General features: G+C 44.2%; 1 protein-coding gene and 1 pseudogene across 2 annotated transcripts in view; both read right to left on the reverse strand.

The window, feature by feature from the left end:
• The window catches only part of LOC149357878 (uncharacterized), a 35236-nt pseudogene extending 32812 nt beyond the window's left edge, over positions 1 to 2424 (reverse strand). Inside the window, exon 1 of the transcript XR_016289374.1 lies at positions 2254 to 2424. The product of XR_016289374.1 is annotated as an uncharacterized LOC149357878 (transcript). The remainder of the gene's footprint in view (positions 1 to 2253) is intronic.
• Positions 2425 to 3816: 1392 nt separating this feature from the next.
• LOC149357881 (uncharacterized) lies at positions 3817 to 11790 on the reverse strand. Its single transcript, XM_089576680.1, has 3 exons — positions 11671 to 11790; positions 9172 to 9528; positions 3817 to 3846 (listed from the first exon to the last, which is right to left on the reverse strand). The coding sequence occupies exons 2-3, from the start codon at positions 9490 to 9492 to the stop codon at positions 3817 to 3819; spliced, it is 351 nt and encodes a 116-aa protein (XP_089432806.1). The 5' UTR covers positions 9493 to 9528; positions 11671 to 11790.

Consider the following 11790-nt stretch of genomic DNA (forward strand, 5'->3'; position numbering starts at 1 on the left):
AAAAATCATTTTTGTTAATGAAGCCACCATAACGGCATCTTGAAGAATCATGTACTTTGGCATGCTGATTCCAAATATGTAATTTAATTTTATATAAAACAAGTCCTTGCGCACTTATATAATATGTTATTTAACTTTTTGCCAAGAGCTTTCAATAAAGTTTGCTGCAGGAAACTTGCTAGGACGCATGCCATTGGCTTGTCTTGACATCAGACTATGCAATAAGGGCAAAATTATTATCCTGCCTATCGTAAAAGTCAAGTTGCATGGTTCTGAATTTGCCACTTCACAAATGGGAAGAAACTGATGATTTCAAAATCCTATAACTCACTTTCTATAACAGTCAGGATGATAATTTTACCCTTATTGCACAGTTTGACGTTAAGAGAAACCAATGGCATGCAATCTAACATGTTCCCTGCAGCAGAATTTCTTTGAAACTATCAGCAAATGTTACTTAACATATTGCATAAGTGCACAAGGACTTGTTGTAGATAAAATTAAATTACATATTTGTAATCAGCATGCAAAAATGCATGTTCCCTTAAGATTTCATAGTTGTGACTTCCTTAATAAAAATTTATTTCAAAGACCCTCTTCCCCCCTTAATGCAAAAATATCTCCGAAATACAAATATTTAATTCACCGTCCCGACATCCAGGTGCAACTTTCTTCCGTCGTTCCAGAGTCATTAAAGCCATATATTCCTCCACATTCTACATTAACAGTCCACGATTTACAAGAACTTATCAATGAACTTCCAGAACCGTATCTAGTAGTTGGGGACTTCAACGCTCACTCCCCTTTTTGGGGAAGCGAGCACTGTGACTCTAGGGGTCAAATAATCGAAGATTTTATCCTCACAAACAATGTATGTCTCTTAAATACAGGAAAAGCCACCTACTGCTCCCCTGCCTCGGGGAAAATGACCTTTTTAGATTTGTCTTTTAGCTCACCTTCTGTTTTTAATGATTTTAAATGGGATGACATTGACAATCCAAATGGCAGTGACCACCTCCCTGTACTAATCACTTTAACATCCCCACCGGAAATAATCCCCACAAGGCCACGGCGCTGGAAGCTTCACCTCGCCGACTGGTCACTTTTTAGAGCAAAGGCAAATTTAGAAAATATACTTTTAGATAATCTCTCCATCGACCAGATAAATGAAAAGTTCACTAATTGTATCATAACTGCCGCACTCACAGCTATTCCACAGTCGTCAGGAGTGGTGCAACAAAGTCATAAAATATGGTGGACAAAAGAGTGCAAGGAAGCAAAAAAACTACAAAACAGAGCTTGGGGTAAATTTCGCCGGTACCCGACACATGAAAATCTCGTTAATTTTAAGAAGGCAAGAGCCAAAGCTCGGTACGTCCGTCGGGGTGCCGAGAAAGCATCATGGCAGAGTTATGTTTCATCCATTAACAGTCAGATGACATCTAAAAAAATGTGGGAGCAGGTTCGCAAATTAAACGGTAGCTTTTCACCACTCACAATTCCGCTTTTAACAACACCTGGCACACAAACAAGCATACAGGAACAGGCAGACATATTGGGGGAACATTTCACTGCAGTTTCAAGTTCATCACACTACACGCAGTCCTTTTTAAAATACAAAAATACAGCTGAAAAACAGCGGCTGCCAACAACTGGAGGTGCAAATGAAAAATACAATAGTCTAATTACCCGCCAAGAAATCAACAGAGTACTGTCTGCCGGAAAAAAAACTGCTCCAGGACCCGACCATATACATTATGAAATGCTTGCACATCTTTCTGAGCCTGCCATAGCAGCACTTTTAAGATTCTTCAACACAGTTTGGATGTCAGGGAAAATACCTGTAGCCTGGAAGAAAGCTATTATTGTACCGTTTCTCAAACCTGGTAAACCCCCAACCTCTCCTAGCAGTTATAGACCCATAGCCTTAACCAGTTGCCTCGCCAAATCCTTCGAAAGTGTCCTAAATATAAGACTAACCTTTGTTCTTCAATCCTGTGAACTGCTTGATATCCATCAGTGTGGATTTAAAAAAGGATGCTCCACTACAGATCACTTAGTCCGCCTTGAAAATACTGTCAGAGAAGCTTTTATACACAAACAACACTGTCTTAGCGTCTTTTTTGATTTAGAAAAAGCATATGATACAACCTGGAGGTTCGGGATTCTCCAGGACTTAGCTGAGCTCGGCATCCGTGGCAGAATGCTCAACTCCATTAAAGACTTTTTGTCTTTAATGCGGTGGTCTTTCACCTTCCGCCTTGAAAAGAGCTGGTGCTCGACAAATGTCTCCAGTCCCGCCAGCGTGCCGAACGAGACGGAGAACAAGGCGGCATCTCGGTCGACCGGGTGGGTGGCCAGTGGAAAGGCCTCAACGGGGCTGGGCATCAACCACTGGAAAAGCCCCCCACCGTCCTGCTCCATATTTTCCCTGCCTGCTTTACACCATGCCTGGTCCACCTGTGCGGCAATGTGGAAACAACCACGACCATCACATGCCAGATTATGTAACATCACACGACAGGGATTGTGCAAAATCACACGACAGATATTGCGATCATGGAAGGAGAACACCCAGGAGTGCAAACTCCATCGGGGCCGTCCTGAGCAAACAGTCTGATCACGTCATACACCTACTATCATTTATCTTTCCGTACATCTTCCAATATATATATAGCATGTACATCTTCCAATATATCCACATGCGAACGACAAGTACAACTTACAATCAACAAAATGGCAACATGGGCAGACAAGAATGGTTTCCAGTTCTCAACACAGAAAACGGTGGCCTTACTTTTTTCACTCAAACGAGGCTTGCACACAAATCCAACATTACACCTCAACCAAACCGAGCTGCCTTTCAAAAACGAGCACAAATTTCTAGGCATCACCTTCGACAAAAAACTAACTTTCCTGCCTCACATAAACGCACTGAAAAAGAAGGCGTCTCTAGCACTGAACATACTGAAAGTCCTATCACGCAAACACTGGGGTTCTGATCGGGTATGTCTTCTACACATTTATCGCTCTGTAGTACGTTCCGTTTTAGATTATGGTTGCATAGTGTATGGATCAGCAAGGCCATCGTACTTGAAGCGACTGGATCCTGTGCACAATTCTGGATTGCGCCTTTCAACTGGTGCATACAGGACGTCACCAATAAAAAGCCTGTACGTAGAAACCAATGAACCACCACTTGCAGACAGAAGAACAACGCTCACATGCTCATACATTTTAAAGATCCGTTCCCAGCCTAAACACATCTGTTACCCACTCGTTACAAAGTGTCCATCTCGAACACTATTTACCAACAAACCTCTAGCAATCAGACCACTCCTTCTCCGCTTTGAAGAGAAATGCCAAGAACTAGATATAATGGACACATTGCCTAATATTGCCCGCAAACGTGCAAGGGCGTCCGCAGAACTTTTTCCAGGGGGGTGCACCCGATGTCTGGGGACGGGGGAAGCGGTAGGTTTGTAGTTGTTTTCTACTAGGGCATAAATAATATCAGTAATTCCAAGGGGGGGCAACCGCCCCCCCTTGCCCCCCCTTCCGGACGCCCATGCAAACGTGATCCACTCCCGCCTTGGTACTGCCTACCATCTGTGTGCGACTTCACATTAACACAATTTCAGAAAAAACATACTCCACATGAACAGATATTACAGGAATATTTAGCACTCAACGAAAAATACGGAGAATACGAAGCATTTTATACCGATGGATCAAAATCGGCGCACTATGTGGGAAGTGCTGTAGTTCAGAATAATTGGGAAAAAATAGTGCGGCTACCTGAGTGTACATCCATTTTCACCGCCGAGTGTTACGCAGTCTTGGTGGCTGTAGAAAAAATAATAAATGAGAACATTCAGAACAGTATCATTTACACTGATTCTCTGAGCATACTAACCTCACTTCACCATAGCAATGCAGTGACACCACTAATCGGGGATATCATACACAACATAACAAGCGCGATAATACAGGGACAAGACATAAAATTTTGCTGGGTTCCCAGCCACATTGGAATCGCTGGCAATGAGAAAGCAGATTAATGTGCTGGGAAAGCTCGGAACAAAGAAATCAAGAAAGTGAACATCCCCTACAATGATTGTATGAAGTTGGTACAGTGCAAGCTAAGAAATAAATGGCAGTCGCAATGGAATATTGAAAGAAATAATAAGCTACATTTAGTAAAACCCATCCTAGGCGAATGGAAATCATGCTCACACCAAAAACGATTCATCGAAGTTATTTTATGCCGTCTCCGTATTGGACACACACATCTCACACACAACTTCCTACTTACAAAAGAATACAAACCTGTTTGTGAAAAGTGCGGAGATGAACTAACAGTAACCCACATATTATTCTCATGTACGGAACTTGAATCTATAAGGAAAAAACATTTTACTACCTTTTACAAAGAACAGATTCCTTTTCATCCAGCATTGATTTTAGGCAAAGATGCACTTGTCAGTATACCCTGTGTTTTTAGCTTTTTAAGGGAAGCCAGTATTCTTCACAAACTCTAATTTACTCACCCTGTGCTTCACTACATACAGTTATACACCTCAGCCACTTTCTCAATCATGAGAGGGAGGCTGAGGTCTTTATCTGAGCTGTTGGGAGCCTCGAAATCCTTGCCGAGCCAAGGATGTCTGCAGAGGCGACCCAACCTTTAAAAGTTTCTGCTCTCAGACATTTTTAAAATTCTTGTCTTTCATCAGCTAGTTAGTAAAAATAACTTTTAGGCCCTTTACACCACCGTTTTTATCCACTTTGTTTTCAAACTCTGACCAAGCCAATTTTTCCATACCTTGTTCTTGGCGCATGATAGCCTTAGCTGCTTATGCGCCAATAAATTCAACACAACAACAACAACTTTCGTCGTTCCAGAGTCATTAAAGCACATAATCATTGTATCGCCTTAGTGTCACTTTCAAAACAGAAATCAAGAATAATATAACAAATCTTAACAATTTAGCAGAACTAAAGAAAAAAGAATCGGTGTATCCAACAAACACGGCAAAGAATGGACAGTGCCGACACCCCGACTAAATCTTGTTAAAGAATGCTCTCAATACACTCTTCCATCTCTTCTAAATAGGTATATCCACATTAATTTCGATTTGTTTTCCTGTTCACACCGAGAACTTCATAATTTGTTTTTTAATAACGCGGTTTAAGTTTCCTTATGTATACATATTGCTGTTTTGAGCATTCTTTGGTGTTTCCTTGATGTGCTTGTTTTTAAAATTGTATAAACTCTCATGCTGCCTCCCTGCCAATCATTAGGATCGCGGACTCGTCAAACTGCTTAAAGGTGCACTGAAGAGGATTCTGAACTTGTCTTTTTGCCGCGGGAACTCGATCTACACGTTCCTAGCATTCTTAGAAACTGCAACTTATTGCCCTGTATGGCCGATTTCCCTAATTAAATCGAATTAACGTCCGGTTCCCGCCCTTTCTTTTGAATTCTGCCTCGTACGATGGGCGGAGTCGACCAACGCGTGAAGTTCCTTTCAGCCAGCTCCGTGGAGGCTTTGCTTTCGCTTTATTTTGTTTTTTAGGTTTCCATGAATAAATAGTTTCATTCGCAGATAATATAGCCGCAAAATAAGCCCGCCGAAATAAAAATACGCGCGGACTATTTGCTACTACGGACTACTACGTATTACTCCGCCGATGGCAGAGCGGCAAGCCGCCACGGGACTGGGTGAAAGGCACTCCACGCGTTGGTCGACTCCGCCCACCGTACGAGGCAGAATTCAAAAAAAAGGGCGGGAGCCGTACGTTAATTCGATTTAATTAGGGAAATTGGCCACACAGGGCAATAAGTCGCAGTTTCTAAGAATGCTAGAAACGTGTAGATCGAGTTCCCGCGGCAAAAAGACAAGTTCAGATTCCTCTTCAGTGCACCTTTAAGGGCAGCAATTTCTATGATTACTCCATCTGTATTGTTAGATGGGAAACAAACTTTGAAACTTATTCAGCGAGCATTTTCACCGTGAATAATGCAGATTGGTTACCTTGTATTTAGTGTGGCTAGTCACTGTTAATGTGTACGGTTCTACTGGTGTTTCCTTTTCGCATGACGTGATCAGACTGTTTGCTCAGGACGGCCCCGATGGAGTTTGCACTCCTGGGTGTTCTCCTTCCATGAATGGCAGCTTAGCAGTTGACTTGCTCCCTTCCGAAGTTTTTGGTCTTAAATTGAACTCCATCACCGAAGAGTATAAAATTCTTAACATCTACAGGCCTAAAAACACCTAGCCCCCCCTGTAAGAGGTTCTAATATTGTTCACTGACCATGCTGCTGCTTCTGTATACACCCTTTCCACCATAACTTTATCCTCCAGTGCAATGTACAGTGAATGTGTTTTCTGTTGTACACACTAAATTATTTTATCATTGCTCATTATTATCAGTTGCCCACGAACAGCAAAAGGCTCAACACAATGGTACCTGCAATGAAGAATACAGGAAATGACAAATAGACAAATAGGGGGCCACAAATAACGAAGGAAAGCCAAAACAGCATTAGAAGCCTTAAGATATATGCTGCAGCAAGCCCCTTCATTCACTCAAGTCCACATAGGACCTAGAAATGTTGATTAGGCCTAAGGTTTTTCACGTGGGACTATAAACACCAATAGCTACAATGTGTATGTCACCAGTTGTACCTCAAAAGGTTTTTGTGAATATCTCCAGACATGGCACGTCAAAACAAAATGCCATCAGCCAGTGGTTTGCCAGGCCTGCAGGTCACGCAGCAAACTACCACCTTCTTCATCATCATCAGCCTGACTACGCCCACTGCATGGCAAAGGCCTCTCCCATGTCTCTCCAAATAACCCTGTCCTTTTCTAGTAGCGGCAACCATATCCCTGCAAACTTCTTAATCTCACCTGCCCACCTAACTTTCTGCCGCCCCCTGCTACGCTTGCCTTCCCTTGGAATCCACTCCGTCACCCTTAAGGACCACCAGTCATCTTGCCTTCGCATTACGTGCCCTGCCCAAGCCCATTTCTTCCTCTTGATTTCAATTTGGATGACATTAACCCGCGTTTGTTCTCTCACCCACTCCGCCCACTTCCGATCTCTTAACGTTACACCTACTATCATTTATCTTTCCGTAGCTCGCTGCGTTGTCCTTAGCTTGAGCTGAACCCTTCTCGTTAGCCTCCACGGTTCTGCCCCATAGGTGAGTACCGGTAAGATACCAGCAAGAAACCGGTAAGATAAGGCAGCAAACCATACCATGGAACAACAAGCAAGTCTGTGATAGTCGGCCTCGATGTGCACTCCAAGCATCCTCTCTCTACTGCTCTGTGCATCGAGCAATTCCTGTACCAGCTCTGCATAACCTGACAACAGAGTCTATTACCCAGGCAACTGGGCAGGTCCAAAGAGGGGGATGTGTGGAAAAAAAGCAAGAGCCTCTGGCCTCCCCCCCCCCCCCCCCTAGGTTAGCAGCAAGCATTGTTCGAGCTGTCACTTAGAAGGCAGTTGTGACCACATAATCTAATTACAGAATGTTGTTTCTTGCTCTTCCATATCCACCGACAACAAGCAGAATGTTTGTCTGGGTGCGTTCTTGTGCTTTTTCCTGTTTGCGTGCTGTCCACAATTTCATCAGCTAGATGCACCCACTTCAGCGATGAAGCGTCTAATCGAAGCACACACTTAGAGTCAAAAAAGCAGGCCGTTTAAGTGTTTCATTGAAAGAGAGCCATTATTGAGCCAGAAGAGCAATGAAGCTCAATTTCTGGTTATGGTGCTCGGCTAATGACCCGAAAGACGTGGGTTCGATCCCGGCCGCGGCGGTCGAATTTCTTTGGAGGAGAAATTCTAGAGGCCCGTGCACTGTGCGATGTCAGTGCACGTTAAAGAACCCCGGGTGGTCGAAATTTCCGGAGCCCTTCACTACGGCGTCTCTCATAGCCTGAGTCGCTTTGGGACGTTAAACCCCATAAACCAACCGACCAACCTAACTGCGGGAAAAGGGGTACTGCTTTTATTACAAGTTAAGAGCTCAGTCAGCATGGTAAATTTTGCACTGCAAAGTAAAGATAAGACTTATTTTTAAAATGCACGACCAGCACAATGAAAATTTCTGTACTTTGCTTACTTATTTCCACAAGGTTTTAACTATAAATTTTTCTCTGTTCTTGGGGCTTTGAGTTAACAAAAAGCAGCAGACAGCTTAGCATGGCTAAGAGCGGAATAATGTGCAGTAACACTCTTTATAGTGGGCACTTAAGGTCCTAACGTGCTAAAGGCACTTGGCCTAAAAAACTACCAAAAGGCCTTTGGCCTAAATCTGGACAAAGGCCTTTAGCCAGAATGGCCTTTGAAGAAGAGACCTATACCACAAAGGTATTTACCCTGAAAGCATTTACCTTGAAGACCTTCACCGAAGTCAATAGTACTATTGCACTGAAAGGTTTAGTGTACACTCTAGCTTACATCATGTAGAACTTTCCCTGCATAAAGAATGAGAAACGAAAAGCTACTTTGTAGCGCTAGGCTCTATCACCAATATATTTACTAATGTTGATCGCTTGTTAATTAAAAGATGTCCAATTTGCAATAAAAGCAGCATCTACATTTTGTATATTTGCGAAGTCCTGCCTTGGTTCTTTAAAATGCCGCAGACATAATACAACATCGGCAGGCCAGAGAGACTGTGGATAGGACACGAAAAACTCATCCTGTCAAGGACACAGCGGGCATGCTGCAACCTGGTTTGCACACAACGCTGCAAGCTGAAATCCTGTCATCGGATGGTTTTCTATTATTTGTTACTAATAAACAAAGGCAATTCTGCAAACATGTCTGCGGAAGACTACCTAACTGTGCATAAGTGGTAGGTAATTTCTACTGTGCCCGTTGCCCTTGCTTACAGTTATGTAACAGCTATATCTAATGAGAGCAGGCATAGAAGATAAGTATAGTATTCTAATATATGTAGACTTGGAGTTACTTGTTCCTTGGATATTTTGTACATTGCATGCATTCTGTCATCTGCAATAACGTACTGCATTGGTTGAATCTGTTACTTGCCTGCTAGCTAACCACACGACCAGTGCTCATGCATGTTTTCTCTTGTCCAAAAATAATAAAAGAAAAGACCACACATGGCCTGGAGAATCCACGCACCTTGAGGATGTTGGCGTATGGCACCGCAAATCGGTACTCCGCAACTCGCTGTGGACAGGCACTGTGGTGGTTGAGGTGGAGGTCAACATGTAGGGACCGCTGGTCGTGTTGGAAGGTTGCACCTATGTGGTAGTTGCGGTGGTCTTTCACCTTCCGCCTTGAAAAGAGCTGGTGCTCGACAAATGTCTCCAGTCCCGCCAGCGTGCCGAACGAGACGGAGAACAAGGCGGCATCTCGGTCGACCGGGTGGGTGGCCAGTGGAAAGGCCTCAACGGGGCTGGGCATCAACCACTGGAAAAGCCCCCCACCGTCCTGCTCCATATTTTCCCTGCCTGCTTTACACCATGCCTGGCCCACCTGTGCGGCAATGTGGAAACAACCACGACCATCACATGCCAGATTATGTAACATCACACGACAGGGATTGTGCAAAATCACACGACAGATATTGCGCAACATCACACCTCCTAGATTGCTTGCAGTTGGCCAAGCATAATGAATGTTGCGCATGCCGTGCTTTGGCTGCCACCCTAGGTTCTAGCGTGTGTGTATGATTAGTGTGGTTAATCTGTGACAGTATGATTAGTAAAAAAATAGTGGTTGAAGGAACGGTGGGAGAGGATTAAGGCATGCTTATGTGCCTGGGGAAACCAAAAAGCACTCCAAGTAACCCAGGGTTTCTTAGGGACATCACATGACAGATATTGTGCAACGTCACACCTCCAAGCTTGTGCAACGTCACACCTCCAAGCTTGTGAAACTTGCCAAAACTAAGCGCGTAATCATCGCTGCAAGCCCATGGACCATCTGCCATCCTTCCCGTTTTACCCCACCGCAGTGGCTCAGTGGTTACGGCGCTCGGCTGCTGACCCGAAAGACGCGGGTTCGATCCCGGTCGCGGTGGCTGAATTTCGATGGAGGCGAAATTCTAGAGGCCCGTCTACTGGGCGATGTCAGTGCAAGTTAAAGAACCCCAGGTGGTCGAAATTTCCGGAGCCCTTCACTATGCCGTCCCTCATAGCCTGAGTCGCTTTGGGGCGTTAAGCCCCAATAAACCAATAAACCATCCTTCCCGTCGTCACCACGTGAGGTTGTTTACTCCAAAGAACCACGTGATCGTGCCAGGAACATGAGCACGTATAGGCATGTTCAGTATACGTGGGTATTCAAACTGGGTTCCTAAGAAACCCTGGTTTACTCTGAGTGCTTTTTTAGTTTTTAGTTTCTCCAAGCACGTAAGCATGCCTTAATCCTCTCCCACAGTTCCTTCAACCACTTTTTTTACTAATCATACTGCCACAGATTAACCACACTAATCACACACACGCTAGAACCTAGGGTGGCAGCCAAAGCACAGCATGTACAACATTCATTATGCTTGGCCAACTGCAAGCAATCATGCACAGAGTCTCTTAATGCAGTTCCATTTTTTTTCTTGACAATGAGGTTTACAAGAGCACACTCCTCGCACACAAACAACCCATTATACATTTTTTTTGGGGGGGGGAATATACACTCCCAAGCACGCTATCTTTTTGTGCAAGAAAGCTGTTCAACGGTAGCATTTCATGGCATGTTGCAATGGAAGTAACCCTGATGCAATGACAGTCATGAGGGATGGCAAGAAACTGGCCTACATATTGAAAGGGGCTTAGAGCTCCACTGCGAGATATGCAGTGTTCTGTGCATGCACATTCGTTGCCCGCAGAGTCGCTGCGTATGCTAGCTCACTGCGTACGCCCAACTCAAAGTGTCTATTATCACTGGCACCCGCCCAAGCGCAGCCGTACTGCTACAAAGGATATGTATACAACTTCCACAGAGACTTCGTAGGTCCAGGATGAACTTTTCTTTAACTAAGCAGTTTCTTCGGAAGCTTTACAGCTTTCCTCTGTACCTACTGAGACTGGGGAGCGCTAGGTTCAAGACAAGGGAACAACACACACTATGGAACAACACAAGACACGAGCGATTGTTTTTAGCTGGTCAGATCTAAAATTCATGACTTGCGAGGATAGCTTGTATCTTGCATGGTTTTCGATTGCTCGGCTATCTTGGCTGGTTTTAACGCTTTTATGTTTGTGTGTCCCATGACAAGATGTGTATAAATTTATGCCATGTCGAAAATAAACTCAGTTGTAAGTAAAAAAAATTGCGCTCGTGTCTCGTGTTGTTCCTTTGTGTGTGTTGTTCCCTTGTATAGAACCTAGCGCTCCCCAGTCTCAGTATGCACGACCAGCTAGCGCCCTACAAAGCTTTACTGACCTCTGTACCTGTATGGCTGGGCTTGTGTGGATGCCAATGAGTAATTACTCCCCTTCTACTAATTTTTCTGCCCCTCCTGTCCAAGACCTTGTACAACACCAGTAGCAAGTAATAAATGAATGAATATAAAATAAGCCATATGTCCAGGCCAACTCGGAACCATGCCCCTACCAGCTGGTACTTGTAAGACAGGTTGAACCACAGAGTGGCTGACCACTCAATCGTGCAGTCCACCTGGTATATGGCCTCTTCATAGAGGTTCTTGACGGGTTTCCTGTACACTTCGCTGAGCACAAACGACGCATCGGAGTCCAGGAGAGGCGCCTGCTTTGCAAAGAAGGCTCGGTAGGCAGC

Source organism: Amblyomma mixtum, chromosome 3 (assembly GCF_055824585.1).
Source record: "Amblyomma mixtum isolate Tamu chromosome 3, ASM5582458v1, whole genome shotgun sequence".
Lineage (NCBI taxonomy): Eukaryota > Metazoa > Arthropoda > Arachnida > Ixodida > Ixodidae > Amblyomma > Amblyomma mixtum.

What these genes read in the sequence shown, in the direction of transcription:
- LOC149357881 (XM_089576680.1), bottom strand. Translation starts at nt 9,492, where the DNA reads ATGGAGCAGGACGGTGGGGGGCTTTTCCAGTGGTTGATGCCCAGCCCC. An exon ending in CATACGCCAACATCCTCAAG is followed by an intron (nt 3,847 to 9,171) that starts GTGCGTGGATTC and finishes TTTTTTCTACAG; the next exon opens with CCACCAAGACTGCGTAACAC.